The following is a 26,451-nucleotide window of genomic DNA, read 5'->3' on the forward strand; positions in this document are numbered from 1 at the left end:
TGGGATGAAGCTTGGTGGATAGAATAAGCAAATGTCCTTGATACGTGATTAACGTAATCGTACTGGATTCGCTCTCTTTGGGGGAGTTGGGGGGAGGCGTTCAGTGATTTGGCGAGTTTGGTGCTTCTGGACGTGCTAGGACGATGAAAATTGGTAGGCGTGTCAGGGAGCTGCACAAATTGACTTGATAATGTCTTTTTCCCAGATTCGACCATCTGCGGGGCTAAAGAGAGAGGACCAATTAGAAAAAAAATGAGGTATTTATAACTTACGATTCGGTGATCCGATCTTAATGAATTTTGATATTTAGAAGAACATTGTGACTCAGAGCTCTTATTTTAAATCCTGACCGGCATTAAGCCTCTGATTTTCTTTTAAATCAACCTATTAATTCTTAGAACCTTGTTAGAGCTCATACTATATGAGCTCTTGGCGCTTAGCTCTTCTTGCCTTGTCACAAGTGCCATATGAGCTCTTAGCTCTTGTTTAATTGGGGATCCGCCTTCATGTTTAAATCTTTTGAGTGTTTGTATCATATTCATTTGCGTCTGCTTCTTGGTACTCCTTAGCCAAATTTTGTAATCAATCTTGTAGTTATCTGAACCGCGCTTTCTCTCTCGTTTTTAGTATGTGCTTTTGCCTTGTTCTAATGTTTTAATTGAATCTCTGTTTTTCTTATTTATCCTTTGAAAAAACGTGAAAAAAGTTTTGAATCTCGACTAACTGCTTATACGAAAGAATCAAGCTTTTCCTTGACTTCGTTTATCTGGAAACTTCGCTCATTCAAGCTTTTTTTGTGAAGTTTCAAGCATTTGTCCTCTCTTATAAGTCAAGCCTTATTTCTTTCGTACTTAATTTGGTTTGACTTGGATTCTTTTAAAGTATTTCTAATGCAGCCAGTGGAGATAGTTTGTACTTCTCTAAAACCATACAACATCTTGATTTTTGAAAAGAGACACCATTTGACTTTGGTCACATTTCCTATCAGCTAGCTTAATCACAGCAAATGATGAACCCTCCACATGATGAGCCCTAGTCAAATGTTCCTGTTATATGTATTTATTCAATTTTTTTTTCATTTAAATCCTGTCAATCAAAAAACAAGGTAATTAAAAAAGGAAAAACACATAAAAGATAAAAAATTAACACTTCAAAATATGCTACAACTTCAACAGGTTACTGTGTCAGTGCCGATGACCAAAGATGGTTAACTGTCGATATACGGGAATTATGCAAAGAAACTTGCTTGTCCATGGCAATAATGTGGTCAACATTTTAAAATTTATTACAAGATAAGAATTGTAGTCCATATGGGAAATTTAGAGGATATTTTTGAAACGACAGAAAACTGAGCGAAGTTTTGACTTGTTTCACTTGTTCTAAATTGTATATAGTTTCCAAAAATTTGTAATATACTAATAAGCTAAGGCAATTAATAATAAGCTAATTAATAGTAAAAATAATAATTAATAATAAGCTAAGGCAAGGGAGCTGAAAAATTTCGAAAGAAGACGAGTATCTTAGAAGAAAAAGAAGAAATATAGAAAGAAGAGGTGAAAAGAGAGAGAAAGAAAGAGACTAAGAAGAGGCTCCTTCTTAGAAAGAAGAAGTGTATCTTATTCGTGAAGAAAGATACCTACGCTAGGCAGTTACCTGACCAAGAAGCAAGTTCCTGGCCCGACGTCCTTATGACTCTTTTTTCTAAGATGATTTTAGGGGAGCAGGTCAGATGAGTAGTAAAATATGCATTCCTTTCAGTATGTACTCTGTATCTCTAGCATATATGCTATACCTACCCACCTTAGTTCTGCCCTAGGATGGATGGTAGACTTTCATGAAGAAGTAAAAAGAGTCATTTTTTTTTTTTTACAAAAAAAATACAGAAAAAGTTATGCCAGCTTCGTCTCTCACAGGGACTATCTGTCTTGACTTTACTCTAATTAGCCGTTAGGAGATGTCGTGTAAGCTGTATCGATGAGCCAATTGTAAGACATATGATTGTAAGACCAATTGTAAGATCTATGAGCCGTTAGGAGATGTCGTGTAAGCTGTATCGATGAGCCAATTGTGAGACCAAGGTTAGTATTGTGATCAGCTGTTTTAATCTTGCTGTTCTCGAAAGAGATAACCACTGGTGGCACTTGCTTGCAGTTGAAGAAAACAATTTTAGTCTCTTAGGCATTTAATTTGAGGCCAAACTTCGCCTACTCAGATTGTAGTGATGTACAAATCTTGCTAATGTGCTGTATAGCACGAATCAAATTAAAATAACTGTCCCCTGTAGCCGATGAATGACAAATTAAGACGTAATGGATGAAAGACGTAGGAGCTCCATTTTTGAAGAATGAAGGAGAAACAACGGCAACCGTCAGCAAAAATATCAGGAGTGGGTGCGTTGTGAGAATTAGCGTAGAACACTTGATTTATGTCAGCTTTGGACAACGAGTGAACCATCAAACGAAATTAAAAGCGAGAATGCACATCTCGAAGGGATTTGGTTTAGAAACGGTTTGCCCTAAGTGTCGCGGCATTAACCTACATAGCAGTGGTAATCATACAGTCAAATGCCATAAAAGTTATGACCTGCTAGCATGAGACTTTCACCTGATGAGGATAGAAGAATCATCAGACGAGGTTGAAATCCGAATTGAAAGGGTGGAATACTTTTCGATTAAACGAAAATCGAACCTCATCAGGTTCGTTGAATTTGTTATTGCCTAATTAAGCCTGAAGCTTGCAAAATGCATTTGCTTTTCATTTAATTACAAATTATACTTACCACGCTAATTTCCAATTTGGTGTACATTCTGCAGGAGGATCATATATGCAGGTTGTTCGAACAGACAGATCTTTATAACAGTTTAACTACCCCAATTTTTCTTGCATTTTTACTCCAGCACTTATCACCTCCGTTACTCTTATTAATCAACTTTTGTTCCCTTATTTTTCAGGCCAAACTTGAAACCCGTGCATTAAAGGCCAAAAGACCTGGATTTTCCGATGAAAGATATAACGAAACAGATTATTACTTCGAAAACGGTAAGTCGTGAACCTTCACTTTGCAAATAGCTAGTGTCTACTCTTTTCGAATAGGATTTTTTAAATAGCAAGATTCTATGTTCTTTCAATTACTTAATGATTTGCCACTATTAGACAATTGTTAATTAGGCAATTATCAGCTGTGTGTGCAGTTAACGCATACACCAAACCTAGTCTGAATAAGCATTATAGTTACGTATGCTCTTAAGTTGAAGGGCAACCGTCACAGTACAAAACAAAAAAAAAGATTTTCAAAAACCAAAAGCAAAGTCACAACTGATTAAGAAAGTAGTAAAAAAGCAAAAAAAAGGTAAATTAATGGAACACAAGGCCCACTTAAAGAAATAGCTCCATAGTTGCCACTTGACCACTTTGGAGCTCTAAGCATGCTGATTGAAAATCTTCAAGTCATCCCAGTTGAAACGAGCAGCAACATTTCTGATGAGTAGTTAGTCAGTCCCTGACTTGGAACCAGCTCTTTCTGCACTGAATTCAAACCCAAAATTGGCTCGTAACTGCAGATTTTTTTGATATCGCATCTCTGATTACATTTAAGATTCTTGATAAAAAAAAAGAACCGGCAACCATGTGCATTTCTGCCGCTCGTTTGGGACATGTAAGTGTCATCAGGAAAGTCGTGACCAATTTTATCTATTGTTTAAAAAGTTTGTTTAATTTAAATATAAATAAGGAGATTGTTTCGACAAAACTGACTGAACAATTTATTTACAAACTGCTGTATAACAAACAACACGTACAACAACCGCCCAGGGAAGACAACAAAGCGTTCCCGATATAAAAAATTTGATAAAATGAAAAAAAAAATGTTGAAGTTTATTCATGAGGATCCTATTACTGTGAATTTTCTTCTAATTCTAGACAAATATGATGTCGGGTTCTTTTTTTTTAAGCTAGATTTTAAAGGCGAGCTAGGCACCTGAAATGAGAATAACTGGAGTAAACATAAATTTTGGTTTGAATCAACAAAACACTATGTGGGGACATTTTAACTTTGGCTTCTCCCCTTTGAAAGTCTGGAGCTAATCTTGATTTCTAAGCCATTGTGATAATCCTGCTTTGAGAGGGGCTTAATTGTGAGCCTTTGATGGCTCACAATGGCTCAGTTCAAAATGACTCAATTCTGAGCCATGAAATGTTTACATTCTTCGTCGTTCTTGCTGTTTTCCAAGTAAATTAGCCTTAAAAACATAGACACAAAAACAAAAAAGAAAACAAACTGCCTTCCGGGCTTCCACGCATTTCTCTATAAAACCTCATAACGCAATAATTAGGTGTCTTGAAGTAGACCTCAGAAAACCCAGTAACAGCGGCATTATCCCCTCGAAAAGAAGCATCCCATGCCCATCGTATGATCATGCCAATCATATGATATGGTACGAAAAAAAAAAATGAGAGGTACCGAAAGCGATTTGCAGGTAAAACCACCTTCGAAACTATTGTCTATTGATTACACACACACACACACACACACACACACACACACATATATATATATATATATATATATATATATATATATATATATATATATATATATATATATATATATATATATATATATATATATATATATATATATATTTATATATATAAAAATAAGTTGTCTGTCTGTGGATGGATGGATGGATGGATCAGGTGACGTCACCTGAAAAAACTGGATTAGGTGACGTCAAAACTGAAAAAACTAAAAAAAGGCAAAAACTACAAAAAAAACTAAAAACTAATAAAAAAAATAAAAAAGCTAAAAAACTAAAAAAAACTATAAAGGTAAAAACCAATAAAAAACTAAAAAAAAAACTGAAAAAACTAAAAAAAGGCAAAAACTACAAAAAAAAACTAAAAACTAATAAAAAAAGTAAAAAAGCTAAAAAACTAAAAAAACTAAAAAAAACTAAAAAAAGGTAAAAAACTAAAAAAAATAAAAAATAAAAAAAAACTAAAAAAAAGGAAAAAACTGAAAAATAAGCTAAAATAAAGGTAAAAACCAATAAAAAACTAAAAAAAAAAAAGGAAAAAACTAATAAATGACGACACTCAAAGAGAAAGCGACCAGGATAAAAGGAATGTTCGATTAGCAATCAACAAAGCACCGGGACACAGGGAGTATAAATGACGACCAGGACATAAGTAAAAAAAAAAAAAAACTATCTATATATATTAAAATAAGTTGTCTGTGGATCTGTGGATCGTGGATCAGGTGACGTCACCTGAAAAAACTGGATCAGGTGACGTCAAAACTGAAAAAACTAAAAAAAGGCAAAAACTACAAAAAAAACTAAAAACTAATAAAAAAAAATAAAAAAGCTAAAAAACTAAAAAAACTAAAAAAAGGCAAAAACTACAAAAAAAACTAAAAACTAATAAAAAAGCTAAAAAACTAAAAAAACTAAAAAAAGGCAAAAACTACAAAAAAACTAAAAACTAATAAAAAAAATAAAAAAGCTAAAAAACTAAAAAAACTAAAAAAACTAAAAAAAGGTAAAAAACTAAAAAAACTAAAAAAAAACTAAAAAAGGTAAAAACTAAAAGAACTAAAAAAGAAAAAAATAAATGACGACACTCAAAGAGAAAGCGACCAGGACAAAAGGAATGTTCGATTAGCAATCAACAAAGCACCGGGACACAGGGAGTATAAATGACGACCAGGACACAAGTAAAAAAAAAAATTAACAAAACTAAAAAGAAGGTAAAAACTACAAAAAAACTAAAAAGAAAAAAAAAACTAAAAACTAATAAAAAAACTAAAAAATCTAAAAATCTAAATAAACTAAAAAAGAAAAAAAAAGGAAAAAAATAAAGGAGAAAAACAAAACTAAAAAACGAATGTATATACAGACCGGTACACCGGGATACAAATGACGACCGGGACACAGGGAATATAAATAACAACCGGGACACAGGGACACAACTACAACGGGGACACCGGGGGAAACAGGGGGATATAAATGACGACCGGGACAAAAAAACTAAAAAGAAAAAAAAACTAAAAACTAATAAAAAAAACTAAAAAATCTAAAAATCTAAATAAGCTAAAAAAGAAAAAAAAGGAAAAAAATAAAGGAGAAAAACAAAACTAAAAAACGAATGTATATACAGACCGGGACACCGGGGACACAGGGAATATAAATGACGACCGGGACACAGGGACACAACTACAACGGGGACACCGGGGGAAACAGGGGGATGTAAATGACGACCGGGACACCGGGACAGGGAATGGTCGATTAGCAATCACCATCAACAAAGCTCAAGGGCAATCATTAGAATCATGAGGTATAGATCTGAATACAGATTGTTTTCCCATGGACCATTATATGTTGCATGTTCAAGAGTCGGTAAACCTGACAATCTATTTATATGCAAAGACAATGGGACAGCAAAGAATGTTGTATATTCGCAAGTTTTACGTAGTTAAAACCATATATATATATCTATCTATATTCACAGGTGGGACATAGGGACACAACTACAATGGCGCGTAACTATTATGGCGCGTAACGACTTACGCGCGCGGGGGGGCTTGGGGGGGGGGGCGCGAAGCGCCCCCACCAACTAGGTGTTGGGGTGGCGCGAAGCGCCACCCCAACAGCTAGTATATATATATATATATATATATATATATATATATATATATATATATATATATATATATATATATATATATATTAATACACACATAAATAGTTGGCCATATTATTGAAAAATTCATAGTTCTAAGGTTTTAGTACGAGACAGTTTGATTTCCTTTTTTTTTTTTTTTAATTATTAGTTTCGAATCCTAATGTTCAGCCAAAATCTGGCATTCCATCGTATGATGCCCGTAGGAAGCAATTACGTGGAAGGGATATCAATTGAGAACCCATACGTCAATTATTTTCTCATTTGTCAGTTATACTTCGCCCCTCAGTAGTTAATCTAAGGCCTTGGCAACTAATGTACTTAACTTCTTGATGTTGTCGACACCACTAAGGCTTGTTCTCTATCCCGCAAATTGCTTTCAACAAAACGATAAATGGATTAGGAATATTAACACTGTCTGTTTTTGAAAGACTTTCTATCTGCTAATTCCCATCGGAGTTCTTTGAATAAGAAAAATGGATTGATAGAATTGGAAATGGGAAAACAAAAGAGGAAAATAGGAACTTGACCCAAGGGAAATAAAAAGCAAATGAAAGGAAATCAGTCAAATTTGACTGAATCGTTTTCCCTTGATTGTTCGCCGGTTGTCATTGTGATGCAACAATGTTTAACTTTTCTATTTTTGAAACAGGTGAATCAGTGAAAATAATTGGTCATAATAATTTGTACTAGGAGAAAAAACGGATTGGTAGAATTGGAAAAAGGAAAACAAAAGTGGAAAATATTACCTTGACCCAAGGGAAATAAAAAGTAAATGGAAAGCAATCAATCAAATCTGACTGAATTGTTTTCCCTTGATTGTTTGCCATTTGTCAATTTGATACACCAATTTTTAACTTTTCTCTCACTGAAAATAATTGGTCATAATTATTTGTTCTATGAAAAAGATGGATTGGTAGAATCGTGACGAGAAAGAATAAAGAAAAGTAAAGAATCAGCCCAATCTCTAGGGAGCTTTATGACTGTATGACTTAAAAAGGGGTCAACCTCAAACAAATTGCTATACAAATGATTCTTTCACTACCCGAATCAAAACTATGTGCTGATTCCGAATCCGAAAAGTTTACTGCTCTAGCCCTTTCACAATTTCGAATTTTTGAGGTTGAATTTGGGGTTGAGGCAAAAATGTTGATTGAGTAAATACCAGCAAATGTAATTACGTGTGTCATTTCTAAGTTTTTTTTAGCTGATGGACTAAATGGTAAAAGTAAAAAGAATTGTTTTAGGCTTAAGTGAGGCTGGGGGGAAAGATTCTAGGAAAAGTGTGAAAAAAGAGGGTTCAACCTTAAACAAATTGCTATACAAATGATTCTTTCACTACCCGACCAAAAATAGGTGCTGATTCCGAATCCGAAAAGTTTAGTGCTCTAGCTCTTTCACAAATTTAATCTTTTGAGGTTGAATTTGGGGTTGAGACAGCATTATTTTTGAGGTTGAATTTGGAGTTGAGGCAAAAATGTTGATTAAATAAATACCAGCAAATGTGATTTTTTTGCTTTTTTTGCTGATGGACATGAAACTAAATGGTTAAGATGGTTGAAACAAAGGATTCTTTCACTACCCGACCAAAAATAGGTGCTGATTGCGAATCCGAAAAGTTTACTGCTCTAACTCTTTCACAAATTTTAATTTTTTAGGTTGAATTTGGGGTAGAGGCAAAAATGTTGATTAAATAAATAACAGCAAATGTGATTAGGTATGTCATTTCTACGGATTTTTTTTGCTGATGGACATGAAACTAAATGGTTAAAGTAAAAAGAATTGTTTTGGGCTTAAGTGAGGTTGGGGGCTATCTAACGATAGCTCTTTCACAAATTTGAATTTTTGAGGCTGAATATGGTGTTGAGGCAAACATGTTGATTAAATAAATACCAGCAAATGTGATTAGGTATGTCATTTCTACGCTTTTTTTTGCTGATGGACATGAAACTAAATGATAAAAGTAAAAAGAATTGTTTTTGGCTTAAGTGAGGTTTGGGGAAGGATTTTAGGAAAAGTGTGAAAAAAGGGAAATCAACCTTAAACAAATGGCTGTACAAATGATTCTTTCACTACCCGACCAAAAATAGGTGTTGATTCCGAGTCCGAAAAGTTTACTGTTCTAGCTCTTACACAAATTTGAATTTTTGAGGTTGAATTTGGGGTTTTGGCAAAAATGTTGATGAAATAAATACCAGCAAATGTGATTAGGTTTGTCATTTCTACGCTTGTTTTTTGCTGATGGACACGAAACTAAATGGTTAAAGTAAAAAGAATCGTTTTGGGCTTAAGTGAGGTTGGGGGAAAGATTCTAGGAAAGGGGTCAACCTTAAACAAGTTGCTGTACAAAGGATTCTTTCACTACCCGACCAAAAATAGGTGCCGATTCCGAGTCTGAAAAGTTTACTGCTCTAGCTCTTACACAAATTTGAATTTTTGAGGTTGAATTTGGGGTTGAGGCAAAAATGTTGATTAAATAAATACCAGCAAATGTGATTAGGTTTGTCATTTCTACGCTTTTTTTTTGCTGATGGACTCAAAACTAAATGGTTAAAGTAAAAAGAATCGTTTTGTGCTTCAGTGATGTTGGGAGAAAGATTCTAGGAAAGGGGTCAACCTTAAACAAATTGCTGTACAAAGGATTCTTTCACTACCCGACCAAAAATAGGTGCTGATTCCGAATCCGAAAAGTTTACTGCTCTAACTCTTTCACGAATTTGAATTTTTTGAGGCAAAAATGTTGATTAAATAAATACCAGCAAATGCGATTAGGTATGTCATTTCTACGCTTTTTTTTTGCTGATGGACATGAAATTAAATGGTTAAAGTAAAAAGAATTGTTTTGGACAAATGAGGTTGGGGGAAAGATTCTAGGAAAAGTATGAAAAAAGGGGGGTCAACCGGAAACAAATTGCTGTACAAATGATTCTTTCACTACCTGACCAAAAATAGGTGCTGATTTGGAATCCAAAAAGTTTGCCGCTCCAACTCTTCCACAAATTTGAATTTTTTTTTTTGTGGCTGAGACAAAACATCTAGACTGAGTAAATACCAGCAAATTGTCATTAGATATATCATTTCTATTGTCTTTTTTGCTGATGAAAATAAAACTAAATGCTCAAAATCATAAGAGTTTTTTGGGGCTTAAAGCTTTGAGAGAGAGGGAGGTTGGGGGAGAGATTCTAGAAAAACTGTGAAAAAGGGGTCAACTCCAAACAAATTGCTATTGAAATGGTTTTTTCACTACCCGAATAAAAAAATATATGCTGATTCCGAATCCGAAAAGTTTGCCCTCTAGCTCTTTCACAAATTTGAATTTTCTGAGGTTAAATATGAGGTTGAGGCAAAAAATTTTGATTGAGTAAAACCAGCAAATGTGATTATATATGTCATTTCTTCGCTTTTTTGCTGATGAAAGTCAAAATTATTGTTTAGGGCTTAAAGCTTTGACAGAGAGTAGTAGGAACTTCATAGGACTTTTAAGGAGGCCTATAGGGGATAAACCTGAAGTTTTCAACCCCTCAAAACGCTATTTAGCTCACCTGGGTTTAGACAATTGCGTACCTGTAACGGTATAGTACACCTACGTTATAGGGAATGTTTTCTAAGACAGCCATAAGAAGGTTTTTAAAGGCACACATAGGAAGTTTTTAAAGGCAACCGTAGGAAGGTTTTTAAAGGCAGCCATAGGAAGTTTTTAAAGGCAGCCATAGAAATTTTTAAAGGCAGTCATAGAATAGCCATAGTTTTTAAGGACAAACATAGGAAGGTTTTTAAAGAGCCCCTGCCAAATCAGGATTTCTTTGGCTGGTATACAATAGGAATTGTTTTCGCCGAGACATTTCAAGACGTTTCTTTAAGACATTTCAAGACGTTTCAAGACATTTTTGAAGTCGTTTCAAGACATTTTTCTTCAAGACATTTTTGAAGACGTTACTAGACATTTTAAGACGGTTTTTAGGACATTTTCCTACAAGACGTTTTTTAGGGTTACTTTGGTTGTTATGTAATAGGGAATGTTTAACTGTATTAAGGATGATGTGTTCTCATGTGATATGCTAGATGTCAGGGGCCCGTGGAGGAACTCCCGCTTGTAACTGTGGAGGACAAACACGTGGGGTGCTACATAATACTTTAAGAGGTTTCACTTTTCTTCTTTTTTTCCAGGGAACCTTTATATTTTCAAGATTTTTGTCCACATTAGGATTCGAAAGAGGTTTCCCCAAATGCTAGTGTTTGCTAGATACCTGGATTATGAAAGCCTTTCTAATATTTTCATTTGGGAAATAGATTCTACGAAATAACCTATTCCACGCACGGTGAATTCCCTGTCCCGCTTACTACAATCGATTAAATTGATCGTATCGTTTCCAAGCCTTTCCACATAAGGGCGCAAAAGCATCCCAAGGCAATTCATTTTTGCTCCATTAGATGCACCTGCCTATTGCAATGTTATTAATTTTTTAATGTAACCTGGACAGGTTAAGTTAGCTATTGAATCAGTGAGATGTTACATATTATTGGCTTTAGATATGTCATTGCGTAAATGATTACGTATTGAAGATTCATCCGGGAATAAGAAACGTAAGGAAACATGCTTTTGTACGTATAAAGTTTATGAAATCACAGAATCACATGAAATCACAGATAAAGCACTTTAAACTCAACAAGTGGAAAAAACAAAACGTGAAAAAGCTTATAAATGATAAAATATAATTAGAAACAACAGTGAATTAAAGAAATTTGAGGGGGATGGGTGACATATCGACTAATTCCAGGAGGTGGGGGTGGTGGGTTGTTATTAGAGGTAAATTTAAGCCATATTGAGCTATTTCATAGAAGTCTCAATGAAAATGCATCCTTTCTATTGCTTGATTAGCCACACCTGCAAGAAAAAGAGACAAATTTTTTGTTCGGATATTTCTGACAGGTTTTAATAAAAATGCCATGTTTCTTTGAGCCAATACTCTGCATTTTTCACGCTACTATGACAATATGCGGCTCACTCACCCCTGGCCACCAATCTCAAGGGGGGTTGTTATTAGAGATAAATTTAATCGATATTAAGAATTATTTCTAAGAAGTTTTAAAGGAAATGCCCCTTTTCTTTGAGCCAAGGCTATACATAGTTCACCTCAGCGTGGCAATATGTGTCTCGCCCACCCCCTAGCGAACAATTCTAGAGAGGAGGCTTGTTATAAGAGACAATTTCATCCATATTAAAAGTTGTTTCTGAGAGGTTTCAATGAAAAAACCTCATTTCTTTGAGCCAAGTAAAATGATCCTATTGAGCAATTTGAGTATAGGCATTCCTGGTTGACAAGCACACATTGGAATAATATTTTTCACCATATTTGACATAATCTCATTAGAGGTAAATTTGACCCACGTTAAGAGTTTCTTCTGAGAGATTTTAATGGCAATGCCTCATTTCTTTGACAGGGAGTTCCCTCTTCTGCAAAACTCTTAACACCTCCCACCTTAACTTTAAGCTGTAGAGGGTGTTAGTCCAAGGCAATTCACGTGACCATGGCAAACTGGATTATAAAAGACACCTTCTGGCACCCTCATTATTCCTAAAACATTTTCCAGATATTTTACTGTAAAAAATTATACTTCAAATCCATTAGATTGTTTTATGACAAGCCATGCCCAACGTGATACGCCATTTAAATTCACACAACCGTGCCACACTATGACTGGCCATCTGGCACTCTCTGGGACCTTTCATCATTCCTAAGATATTTTCCAGATATTTTCTCGGTAAATATCATACATCAAATCCATTGGTTTGTGTTTATGAAAGCCAACCGTCCATGATAGTCCATGTCATTTTACACTACCATGCCACACTATGACTGCCCATATGGCACCCCTGATCATTCTCAAGACATTTTTATATATTCTGTTTTTAATAAAGTGATATCCGATTCCGCTTCCGCTTCCCCCGCTTTTGACTCCCGCTCATGTTAAATGGCGCACCATCTAACCTAACCTACCGTGTGTAGGCTAGGTGGGTTAGGTTAGATTAACCTAGCCTAGTATATATATATATTATATATATATATATAAAAGTTGTCTGTCTGTGGATCAGGTGACGTCATGTTTCTGTGTTGACTGACGTCATGAAATTAGTTGTCGTCATTTTTGCTTTGACGGTGACATCATTCAAGATATTTAAGACATATGTTCACGTAGAAATCTATTAATGTTTAAGTTTACAATGACTGATGAACTTACCATGGCAAAAGCCGATGAAGATGCTCAAAAAGTCTATGCCAAAAAACTTGCTGCTGATAGAGAAAGTCAGAAAAGAAAGCGTGCCGAGGAACTACCAGAGCAACGCGAAAGCAGACTTGCTGCTAAAAGAGAAAGTGAAAAAAGAAGGCGTGCCGAGGAATCAAAAGAACAGCAAAGAAACAGGCTTGAGGCTGATAGAGAAAGAAAGAACAGAAAGCGTGCCGAGGAATCAAAAGAACAGCAAGGAAACAGGCTTGAGGCTGATAGAGAAAGAAAGAACAGAAAGCCTGCCGAGGAACTACCAGAGCAACGCGGAAGCAGACTTGCTGCTAAAAGAGAAAGTGAAAAAAGAAGGCGTGCCGAGGAATTACAAGAACAGCAAGAAATCAGGCTTGCTGCTGATAGAGAAAGTAAGAAAAGAAAGCGTGCCGAGGAATCACAAGAACAGCAAGGAATCAGGCTTGCTGCTGATAGAGAAAGTAAGAAAAGAAAGCGTGCCGAGGAATCAGAGCAACCTGAAAGTTATCGCCTGGCATTCAGGTACAACCCAGTCGATGATTATAGCTTGAGTAGATGTGTTCAAATCGGGACAATGTCTAAAATTTGTCCCTATTGCAAGGCCTTGAAATTCAATGGTGAAACAATGGGAATGTGTTGCGCCTCAGGAAAAGTTAAACTTCCTCTATTGGCTGCACCACCAGAGCCATTGAAGACTTTCCTTACTGGAACTACGTCAGAATCTAAGCGGTTTTTGTCAAAAATCAGAAAATACAACTCATGTTTCCAAATGACGTCGTTTGGAGCCCAAATCGAAAATCCAGATCAATTTATGTCTACTTTCAAAGTAAAAGGGCAAATTTATCATAGAGCAGGGTCCCTTCTGCCATTCTCAGGCGAGAATCATAAATTTTTACAATTGTACTTCATCAGTGATAGAAATTCTGAATTGAATGCACGTTGCGAAATTTCTCCCAACGTTGAAAGGACAATCGTTTCCCAATTGCAACATCTTTTCCACGAAAATAATAATTTAGTGCGTCTGTTCAAAACAGCCATCGATTTGATGCCTTCTGATACGCATAAAATTGTTATTTCCGCTGACAAAACGCCTCCTGGCCAACATGTGCGTAGATACAATGCTCCAACTATCGACGAAGTGGCAATCGTTCTCGAGATATTATTCTTCATAAGCGAAACGCTCAGTTGTTAAGAATTGCTGAAACTCATCGATGCTACGATGCCCTACAATATCCTATCATTTTTTGGGATGGAGCCGACGGCTATCACTTTAATATTAAATTGATGAATCCAGCCACTAACAAAGAAATGAATAATAAATGCAGTGCAATGCATTATTATTCCTATAGACTAATGATTCGGCAGGATGAAGAAAATTATATTTTAAAATGCCGTGAATTGTTTCACCAATTCGTCGGTGATATGTATGCTAACATTGAATCAGAACGTTTGCTATATATCCGCCTGAATCAGACCAAGCTCCGCTCTGAACAATACATTCATTTGCGAGATGCAGTTATAAATGACGGTAATACCACAAACGTTGGAAGATTAACAATTTTACCTTCGTCATATGCTGGCAGTCCCCGTCATATGCATGAATATGCTCAAGATGCTATTGCGTATGTTCGTCTCTATGGTCGTCCAGATTTATTTATTACATTTACATGTAATCAATCTTGGGACGAGATACTGCAGCTTTTACTTCAAGGACAATCGGCGGTTCATAGGCATGACATTACGGCCCGTGTCTTCCGGCAAAAGTTGAAATCACTGATAAACTAAATTGTAAAACTTGAAGTGTTTGGGTCAGTGCGATGCTGGATGTACTCAGTGGAATGGCAAAAACGAGGTTTGCCACACGCACATATACTAATCTGGCTACATAAAAAAATTACTTCGGCCACTAACAAAGAAATGAATAATAAATGCAGTGCAATGCATTATTATTCCTATAGACTAATGATTCGGCAGGATGAAGAAAATTATATTTTAAAATGCCGTGAATTGTTTCACCAATTCGTCGTTGATATGTATGCTAAAATTGAATCAGAACGTTTGCTATATATCCGCCTGAATCAGACCAAGCTCCGCTCTGAACAATACATTCATTTGCGAGATGCAGTTATAAATGACGGTAATACCACAAACGTTGGAAGATTAACAATTTTACCTTCGTCATATGCTGGCAGTCCCCGTCATATGCATGAATATGCTCAAGATGCTATTGCGTATGTTCGTCTCTATGGTCGTCCAGATTTATTTATTACATTTACATGTAATCAATCTTGGGACGAGATACTGCAGCTTTTACTTCAAGGACAATCGGCGGTTCATAGGCATGATATTACGGCCCGTGTCTTCCGGCAAAAGTTGAAATCACTGATAAACTACATTGTAAAACTTGAAGTGTTTGGGTCAGTGCGATGCTAGATGTACTCAGTGGAATGGCAAAAACGAGGTTTGCCACACGCACATATACTAATCTGGCTACATAAAAAAATTACTTCGAACGAAATTGATGATGTGATTTCCGCTGAAATACCTGATAAAAATGTCGATAAGGGGTTACATGATATTATTGTAAAAAATATGATACATGGACCTTGCGGTGCACTGAACGAAAATTCACCATGCATGGCCAAAGGAAGGTGCACAAAGCAATATCCTCGACTTTTAGTATCAAACACAATTACTGGCAATGATGGTTACCCACAATATAGAAGAAGATCTACTGAAGATGGCGGTAAAACAGCAATAATAAAGAAGCGTAACGGTACCACCATCGAAGTAGATAACCAGTGGGTTGTTCCATATTCCCCATTATTATCAAAAACATTTAATGCACACATAAACGTTGAATACTGTAACTCCGTAAAGGCAATCAAATACATATGTAAATACGTCAACAAAGGCAGTGACATGGCAGTTTTTGGCTTGCAGCCCGAAATCAAAGATTTCGATGAAATCGTACAATATCAGGCTGGAAGATACATAAGCAGTAATGAAGCTGTTTGGCTTGCCTGAAAAATTCTAATTTATGGGCACACGTAAAAACATTAAAATTAACTACAAATATGCGTGTCCGATTGCAAAACGATGACTCTGGTCAAACATTTTCAGATCAATTGCTGGCAATGGGAAACGGAAAGCTCCCAGTAGACTCAATATCAGGACGTATACAACTACCTGCTGATTTCTGTAATTTAGTGACGTCCAAAAATGAATTGATTGAAAAAGTATTTCCGAATATTCTAAAAAATTATAAAAATAATAAATGGCTAAGTGAAAGAGCGATTCTCGCACCCAAAAATATAGACGTCCACGAAATCAACAATATTGTTTTGACCAAGATTCGAGACCAGGCAGTCCTTTACAAGTCAGTCGACACAGTTTTGGAACCAAATGAAGCGGTTAATTATCCATCTGAATTTTTAAATTCCATAGATCTTTCAGGGTTTCCACCACACGTGCTACAACTAAAAATAGGCGTACCAATAATACTTTTAAGAAATATAAACCCACCAAAGCTTTGCAATGGCATTCGACTTGCCGTAAAAAAAACAATGGAAAACCTAATAGAGGCCACAATCTTGACAGGGCCTTTTGAGGGTGAGGCTGTTCTTATTCCTCGCATTCCCATGATTCCAACGGATCTGCCTTTTCAATTTAAAAGATTGCAATTCCCAATTCGATTAGCATTTGCAATCACCATTAACAAAGCTCAAGGTCAATCATTAGAAAAATGTGGTATAGATCTTAATACTGATTGTTTTTCCCATGGACAATTGTACGTTGCATGTTCGAGGGTACGTATATACGTACCCATACGTACCTTGTACGAGCTAGTATATATAAAAAAATAAGTTGTTTGTCTGTGTGTCTGTCTACTGACGTCATGTTTGTGTGTCGACTGACGTCATGTTTGTCGACTGACGAAATTACAGACCGGGACATCGAGACAAAAATGACGACTGGTACACCGGGACATAGGGAATATAAATGACGACCGGGACACTCAAAGAGAAAGCGACCGGGACACAAGGAATGTTCGATTAGCAATCACCATCAACAAAGCACCGGGACACAAATGACCGCGACACTCAAAGAGAAATTACAGACTGGGACACTGGGACACAAATGACGACCGGGACACAGGGAAACAACAACAACGGGGACACTGGGGGGCACGGGGGGATATATAAATGACGAAGTGTCATGAAGAAGAAACTAAAATATAACAAGTTACTCAGCGACATAAATCAATATACATTAAGTTTTTTGAAGAAATAATCTATATGCAATAAATTTCACGAACAAAAATCATCGTGCATTTTTTCACGATGAAAGCATACATGCAACTCACGAAAGAATAAATCAACTTAGAACAAGTTTCACGGAGAAGCTTATAAAAATTATTTAAGTTTCCCGAACAAAAAACAACACGGAAAAAGTTTCATGAACAAAACCCGAGGAGGAAACACGTGGAGGAAATCAATGTACAAGTTTCTTGAAGAGAAAATCAACATGCAACAAGTATCACGAAGAAGAAATAAAATATAACAAATTTCTAGAAAACATAAATCAAGATACATTAAGTCTCTTGAAGAAATAATCCACATGTAACAAAAAATAAATCAAAAATGAATCACGAACAAAAATGAGCATGTATCAAATTTCACGAAGGAAAAACAGCATACAATCAGTTTCACTAAGAAAAATATGAAGATAAATTGAGTTTCACTAGCAATAATTAACAAACAACTAGTTCCATGAAGATAACCGGTTTCACGACGAGAAAAATAAATATACATGTTTCACGAAGGGAGAAATCAATGTGCAAAAAGCTTCATGAAGAAGAAATACAAATATAACAACTTTCTCTAAGACATAAGTTATGATACATTAAGATTCTTTAAGAAATAATCTACATGCAACAAGTTTCATGAAAAAAAATCAGCATGCATCTTGTTCCTTGAGGAGGAAATTATTTACATGCAATAAGTTTCACGAAGAAAAAATATTATGACAAAGTATGTTCCGCGAAAGAGTAAATCAACATACAACAAGCTTCAAGAAAAAATATCAAGATAAGTTTCATGAACAAAACAGCAGCACACAACTAGTTCCACGAACAAAATTAGTTTTATGAGTAGAAAAATCAACGCAGAAGTTTCACAAAGAGAGAAAAACCGACTTGCAACTAGTTTCGCGAAGAAGAAATGAATATATAACGAATATATAAGTTTTTCGAAGACACATACAAATATATTAAGTTCTTTGAGGAAATAATCTGAAGAAAAATCAATGCACAATATTCACGAAGAGAAAATAAACGTGCAACTAGTTTCATGAAGAATAAATAAAAATATATCAAGTTTCTCGAAGACATAGATCAAGATGCATTAAGTTTCTTGAAGAAATGTTTCACCTGCAGCAAGTTTCACGAACGAAAATCTGCATGCATCATATTTCACGAAGAAAAAACCACATGCAATAAGCTTCTGTTACGGGGGGGGGGGGGTTAAATAGGAATTTTAGTTTAGTCTTAATATAATTTATGAGGGTGTTTACTTTGAGGGGATTGTTGCTATGAGGTACTTGGGACTTTTCTAGGTCTTGGTAGCTTAATGTTGATATGAGATATGGGAGCTAAATTGCTAACAGGATAAGAAAGTTCTGTAGATAATCCCCAGTAACCTGGGGGACAGAATCATCTCAGTGATGTTCAAGTCTCCTAAATAGTATAGATTCCTTTGGGACCGTGCCTGGAGACTAGAGGAACTGTACCTGATGCCCTAGTACATGGACAGAGATGATTAAAAATGGTACATATGAACGCCAGTACTCAACTGAATCCCTGGCTACGTGCATTGCATTAATATAACACTCAAACTGGATTTCTAAAACAAGGACTTGGCATAATACATGGGCAGGTGACCTCTACTACAAATGTCGCAATACGACTGGTATTTCCCAATCGTGAAGCATTAACCAGTTCTCCATTCCCAAGAGACATAAAAGAAGTATTTTCTTTTTTTTTAGTTCAAAGGTTCATATGAATCATTAATAGAGACTTGACTTTGGCTGGTTATTTCAAGAAAGAAGCTTTTCAGCTTTTGCTTGCCACAGCAAATATTCAACTTGTGATAAGGGTGTTGAATTTAACTTTAAAACTTATAGATGCTTTGAAGAGTCTTAATTTGAAATTTACTAAAGGGGTAAGAACGAGAAATTTGGTCCTGAATGTAAGAGTCTCTAAAGGGGTATGAATGAGAAATTTGGTCCTGTATTTAAGAATTTGTAAGGGGGTATGAATGAGAGATTTGGTCCTGAATTTTATAGAGGGGGGTGCTGGTCTATATGTTACACTTCACGAAGAATAATATCAGGGTAAATTAAGTTTCTCTAAGAAAAATATCAAGATAAATTAAGTTTCACGAACAAAAATCAGCAAGCAACAAGTTCCACGAGCCAAACGAGATTCACTTGGAGGAAAATCATTGTACAAGTTTTACGAAGAGAAAAATTACATGCAACAAGTTTCATTAAGAAGAAATAAACATATAACAAGTTTATCCAGGATATAAATTAAGATACAATAAGTTTCTCGAAGAAATAATCCACACGTAACAAGTTTCACGAACAAAAATCAGCATTGTTCATGTTTCGTATCCAACAAGTTTTGCGAACGAAAATATCATGATAAATTAAGTTTCACGAAAGAATAAAATAACATACAACAATTTTCACGAAGAAAATTATCAAGATAAATTCAGTTTCACGAACAAAAATCAGCACGCAACAAGTTCCACTAACAAAGCCGGTTTTATGAGGAGAAAATTCAATGTACACGTTTCACGAACAAAAAAATCAACATTTAACAAGTTTCATGAAGAAGAAACAAAAATATAACAAGTTTCTTGAAGACATAAATCAAGATGTATTAAGTTTTTTAAGAAATAATCCACATGGAACAAATTTCTTGAACAAAATTCAGCCTGCATCTTGTTTCACGAAGAAAAAAGGAACATGCAACAAGTTTCACGAAGAAAAATATTATGATAAATCAAGTTTTATGAAAGAATAAATCAACATACAACAAGTTTCAAGAAAAAATATCGAAAAGAATTAAGTTTCACGAATAAAAATCAGCACGTAACAAGTTACACAAATTAAACCAGTTTCACGAAGAGAAAAACCAATGTAAATGTTTCACGAAGAGAAAAATCAACATGCAACAAGTTTCATGAAGAATAAAAAAAAAGATATAACAAGTTTCTCCAAGGCATAAATCAAGATAGATTAAATCTCTTGAAGAAATTAGTCACCTGCAACAAGCTTCAGGAACAAAAAATCAGCATGCTTCATGTTTCAGGAAGAAAAAACCAACCTGCAACAAGTTTCACGAAGAAAAAACCAACATGCAACAAGTTTCACGAGCAAAAATCTGCAGGCAACAAGTTCCACGAACAAAACCGGCTTTACGAGGAAAAAAGAGAGAGAAAAATTAGCATGCAACACGTTTCATGAAGAAGAAATAATAATATAACAAGTTTTTCGAAGACACAAATCAAGATACATTAAGTTTTGACATTACGTGATGAACATGGTATAACCTCCAATATATTGACTTTAGTTGGGTATTCTGGAGTGACATAATGGGAAATTTTACATTATAATTCAAATTTTCAATTATAATGGAAGAACCGAGCGTGCTGAGCCGGGGAGACCCTCCAACAGATTGATTCTAGTTTGGCATTGTGGAGTGTTATGAGAGGTGTAGAATAAGTGGAAGATGGTTGCGTCGGTAATGAATTTGAGGAATTAGTGCTTGATTTTTTTCTTCTCACTCAATTGGACTATATGTCTTGGCTTTTTCTACAATTAGCCATGACTTGATGCCCACAAATATTCCATTTTAATTCAAAAATCTTCAAAATTTTAATTTTGACGTCAGTAATGACATTTTCTTTAAGACTTCTCAGAAATAATTCTTAATACGGATTGAGTTTATCTGTAATCACAGGCCTCCCCTCTGAAATTGATTGCTGGATGGGCGAGCCACATATTGTCATGATGGCGTGAAATGTGTATAATGTTGGCTCAAAGAAATGTGGCATTTTCATTAAAACCTCTCAGAAATAACCTAATGCAAAAATGTCTCTCTTTTTTTGCAGGTTTTTCTAATTGAGGAATAGAAACCATGCATTTTCATTTAGACCTCTCTGTAATAGCTCTTAATCTGGCTTAAATTTACCTCTAATAACAAGCCATCACTCCCATCCTCCTGGAATTGACTGATATACCCCAACCCCCCTCGCCTCTCTTTAATTAACGGGTTGTTTTTGCTTATGTTCTATCCTTTATAAGCCTTTTTCACGTTTTGTCATTTTCACTTGTTGAGTTTTGACGGTGTTTTCTGTGATTTCATTGTTTTTTTTTTTTCTTATATTTTATCTTTGTAAGTTTTTTCACGTTTTATTTTTCCATTTGTTGAGTTTTAACTGCTTTTTCTGTGATTTTTTGATTCTATAGCGCTTGGTTTATTAATAAAATGTGTATGTACAGAAACCTGTATCCCTTAGATTTCTTTTTCTAGGATGAATCTTCATTTGCGCAATGAAATATCTAAAGAAAATGCTATGTAGCATCTCGCTGATTCAATAGGTAACATAGCTTGTCTAGGTCACGTTAGAAAATTAATAACAGTAGGCAGGTGAATCTAATGGAGCAAAAATCAATAGCATTGGGATGCTTTTGCATTCTCATTTGGAAACATGCGATCAATTTAATTGTTCTCGTAAGCGAAACAGGGAATTCACCCTGCGAGGAATAGGTTATTTCGTAGAATAGATTTCCTGAATCAAAATTTTAGAAAGGCTTTCATAGTCCAGGTTTCTAGCGATTTCTAATATGGACAAAATTCTTAGAATATAAAGGTTCCCTGGAAAAAGGTATGAAAGCGAAATCTCTTAAATTATTATGTAACACCCCACATGTGTCTCCTCGACAGTTACAAGCGGGGTACTTGGCACGGGCCCCTGACATCTAGCATGTCACTTGAGAATGTGTCATCCTTAACACAGTTAAACATTCTCTATTACATTACAACCAAAGAAATCCTGAAAAATGTCTTATAGAAAAATGTCCTAAAACGTCTTGAAGAAACGTCTTGAAATGTCTTGAAGAAAACAGTCCTTATTTAATAACAATCAAAGAAATCCTGATTTAGCGGGGGCTCTTTAAAAAGCTTTCTACGTGTGTCCTTAAAAACTTTCGAATGGCCGCCTTTAAAAACTTCCAATGACTGCCTTTAAAAACTTCCTATGTGTGCCTTTAAAAACCTTCCTGTGGCTGCTTTAGAAAACATTCGCTATGACGTAGTTGTTCTATACCGTTATAGGTGTCTATTGCGTAAGACCCAGGTGTAGGTAATAGCGTCTTAAGGGGGTCGAAACTTCAGGTTTATCCCCTATGGGCGTCCTTAAAAGCATTATGGGGATACTACTAAGAATGAGTTTGGGGAAAGGTTCAGCGTACTGGTGTATATTAATTTTGGCATATGGAAAAGTATTTGCAGCCTCGCGCATTCGTAACAACCACCACTGGGTCCTGATAAAGTCCATTATGCCCGGGACCTCAATTTTGTGAAAGTGAGTAAGATTGAGGAGGAGGAGGGGAAGTTGAAACACCTTTTTAGCAGCAACAAAAAACCATTCTAACAAAGAGCTTCCCTCGGCAGATACTAAACTCTTTCTCCAAAACACAGATCAATATACTCAAATATAATGGAACCCAGAGATCAATTACATAAGGCAGATAAAAATCAAAGTAACACAGAGATTCATTGCATAGTGGCAAAGCTATTAAAAAATTGCGTCCTCTTCTTCGTTACCATCGTAAGATTTCCTGTACCAGCTGTTTCGCAGTTAGAACAGCTTGTTCCTTTACAATCGCCACAAGCCTAGGTACGTTTTAAGCAGTGCTTTTTGCAAGAATATCGCGGTGTCGAACAATCGCTCTTGCTCTTGCAATTACAGTGAAACACTGAGAGAAGGAAGGCGGTGCCGGCTATCTATCTGAATGCACAGGTCATACTCCTACGGATTCAGTCAACATTCAGCATTTTTCCACGCTTGTACTTGGAAGTATGCTCGAAGCAAATGATACTCACAAACATCGCTTGTTGCTGGGAGTGTTTTTCTCTCTACATACTTCCCAGAACTTCCAACTTTTTCGAGGAATTTCCTGCAGCGATCCTGCTCAAGACTTCTTTCATTTTCTGCAGCCTTAAATAAGATAAGCATGGCCTTCTCTCCAATTTTTCTAATGTCATCTTTTGTAGACGCTGAATCTAGGAATTGTTCGGTGATATCTTGGTTTTTCTTCTTTTTTGTGTGGTTCAGTGGTGTAGATTTTCCTATGCCATATATGCGCGAAATCGAATCGAATCCGAGAAAGGCACGGAGGAAAATAATTGGGTTACAAAGGGTGTCACCAAGTTTCAGTTTAGCTGCCAATATATCCCACAGACGGCCTCCAATTTTCTGTTACTTTGACTCGGAACTGAAAAATATCAGTTTACAGTCTCGCTTTGTGTGGTACAGTAAAAGGACTAGTAAAAGTCCGTGTCTTATCCTATTGAGACAGTAAGATGGCGCCCTGCTGACTCGACCGTAGTTATCATGATCAGCAGGTCAGCATCGGCTGGCTACTTGTACAATTTACATCCCGCATCATTAAGGTAGCCGGAGAGCATGCTGGTGATTACCTGCTGGTTTTCTGCGTTGCTAAAGAAATCATCTTTTTTTTTTACTAAACAAGGTATCTCCGGCTGAATGCTGATCTTAGGACAGAGTTTAGACCGGCTCCTCCTCCCATGCGTCACATCTTTAATTGAGGGTCCAGATAAATATCCTTCAATTGCTATGAAAGCGCAGCCATATCTTTGCTTCACACAGTCGAGGTATTTGGTGCAGATATCTGCATACGTGCTGCATTTCTCCCAAGGCAAACGATGTAGAAGGGCCCCATCATCTAGTACATGCTGAGGTTCATCCAAACTTTTAAGCAAGCCATCTGTCTTTGGTTGCAGACCTTCAACTTTGATTCATGTTTACTTTCCTGCCTCTCTTTTTTTGAGTCTGTCAGTCGGATTTCCTGCATGTTTTTAAAGGGAGGTTCTTGCCAGATGCAAAGCTGCACTAACATATTTTGTGGTATACAACAGTTGCTGCATGTAGATCCAAATTCGCTGTTAGATTTCGGCGGTGAACTTTCTCAGACCAGTGATCATTTCGCTTTTGACAAAGTCTCACCAGTTTCTCACCAAACTCTGTTATGCGTACGCGAAAGTTGTTTTCCTTCTTGTTAGTTTTCTAAAAAAAAACCACTCTGCTCGAACAAAATAAACATTCGGTTTTGAAATCGTATTATTCTATCAGGCGAATTGAACTCCTCTTCTGGGACTCATTTTGCTTGATTAAGAATTGTAAGTGCTAGTCAAAGGCCCTTGCATTTGTGTAAGAACCTCAGCATGACTTGTGACTCTGCATCTATCGTAAACCTTTACCAGCATCAGCTCGAGAGTAGAATTTTCTAACATTTCGTGGTAACGAACTGTAGCAAGGAGCGACCCGGCTCAATAGTAACCGAACTCTAAAAAACGGAATTTTGATACCAATAGCTATATCAAAAGAATCGTATTTTTATGCTAATTTTAAACAACGGAATTTGGATACCAATAGCTATATCAAAAGAATCGTATTTTTATGCTAATTTTAAACATATAAAGTTTAGTCTAGTCTTGCCCAAGTTTCATTAAGTTTAGTCTTACCCTTCAAAAGATGTGAACATGAGAAAATTTGCCTTATTTTAGAGAAATAGGGTAGATACCCCCTAAAAGCCATAGGATTTTAACGAAAATTCACATCTTCAGATTCAGCGTATCAGAGAACCCTACTGAAGAAGTTTTAAGCTCATATCTACAGAATATGGATTTTTTTTTTTGCCAGAAGACAGATCACGGATGCGTGTTTATTTGCTTTTTTTTTTGTTTTTTTGCAGTTTTTTTTTTTCAGGGGTGATCGTATCGATCCAGTGGTCCTAGAGTGTCTCGAGGGGGCCCATTTTTTCCCACGCTTTCCCAAGCTCGTATTTTCCCCAAAGTCACCGGATCAAAATTTTGAGATAGCCATTTTGTTCATCATAGTCAGAAAACCCAATAACTATGTCTTTGGGGACGATTTAATCTCCCAAAATCACCGAGTGAGGGGCTGCAAGTTACAAAACTTTGACCGTTGTTTACATGTAGTAGTGGTTATTGGGAAGTGTACAGACATTTTCAGAGGATTTTTTCGCTTTGGGGGGATTGGGTGGGTTGGGGGACGGGGTCATGCTGGAGGATCTTTCCTTGGAGGAATTTATCAGTAGGGAAGAGAATTTCTATGACGGGGGCGCATGATTTTCTAGCATTATTAAAAAAAAAACAATGAGAAAATAAATAAAAAGGTTTTTTTAACTGGAAGTAAGGAGCAGCATTAAAACTTAAAAGGAACAGAAATTTTTACGTATATAAGAGGGTTCGTCTCGATCGAAACTATGAGAAAGCCATTTGGCCAAAAGAAAAAACTAATATGCCAAATTTGTTTTAATTATTTAGTTGCTGTGAGCTAAAATCAAAACATGCATTAATTCAATAACGTTCAGAAATTAAATTTAAAAAAAAAACAGTTTTTTTTAACTGCAAGTAAGGAGCGACATTATAGCTTAAAATGAACAGAAATTATTCCATATGTTAAAGGGATTGTCCCCTCCTCAACACGTCGCTTTTTACGCTAATTTTTTTTTATTGTTTTAAAAAGTAGAGTTGTAAAAAAGAGTCCAACTTAAGCCTAAGGAGCATGGCATTGAGGAGGGGACAACCCCTTTGATATATGGAGTAATTTCTGTTCGTTTTAATTTTTATGTCGTTTCTTAATTGCAGTTAATTGCCTTCGAAACTCGTGTACGATGGCGATTTTCGAAAAATTCAGACTTCTATGTATCTCAGATTTGTCTCAGAGACTACCTCACCCTCTCCATCCTCAATCCAAGTTGCTGTAATGTTCTGATTTATTAGGGATTTTAAATCAAACCCCTGAACCACTTCCTAAATTCCGAATTGTCTTCTCAGGACTGCTTTCTTTACATTAAAAATTTCACCCTCACCCAAAAAAAAACTCAAATTTGCGGAAGAGCTAGAGCGTCAAACTTTTCGAATTTGGAATCAGCACATATTTTTTAGTCGGATTGCGAAAGAATCATTTGTATTGTAATTTAATTGAGGTCGACCCCTTTCATTTAAAATTTTCCTGGAACCTCTCCCCCAACCTCACTCTCTCTCAAAGCTTTAAGTCCAGAACAATTCTTTTGACTTTGAACATTTATTTTCATATTCATCGGCAAAAAAAGAAATGACATATCTAATCATATTTGCTGGCATTTACTCAATCAACATTTTTTGTCTCAACC

At 35.9% G+C, this 26,451-nt stretch overlaps 1 protein-coding gene across 5 annotated transcripts in view; it reads left to right on the forward strand.

Moving 5' to 3' along the window:
* LOC136033886 (pseudouridylate synthase RPUSD2-like) overlaps nt 1-26,451 on the forward strand; it is a 231,750-nt gene that overhangs the window by 44,786 nt on the left and 160,513 nt on the right. For all 5 annotated transcript variants that reach the window (XM_065714873.1, XM_065714871.1, XM_065714870.1 and 2 more), the window contains one exon: nt 2,952-3,039. In XM_065714873.1, the coding sequence (XP_065570945.1) occupies nt 2,952-3,039 (88 nt within the window). The remainder of the gene's footprint in view (nt 1-2,951; nt 3,040-26,451) is intronic.

This window comes from Artemia franciscana, chromosome 12, assembly GCF_032884065.1.
Source record: "Artemia franciscana chromosome 12, ASM3288406v1, whole genome shotgun sequence".
In the NCBI taxonomy this organism is placed as follows: domain Eukaryota; kingdom Metazoa; phylum Arthropoda; class Branchiopoda; order Anostraca; family Artemiidae; genus Artemia; species Artemia franciscana.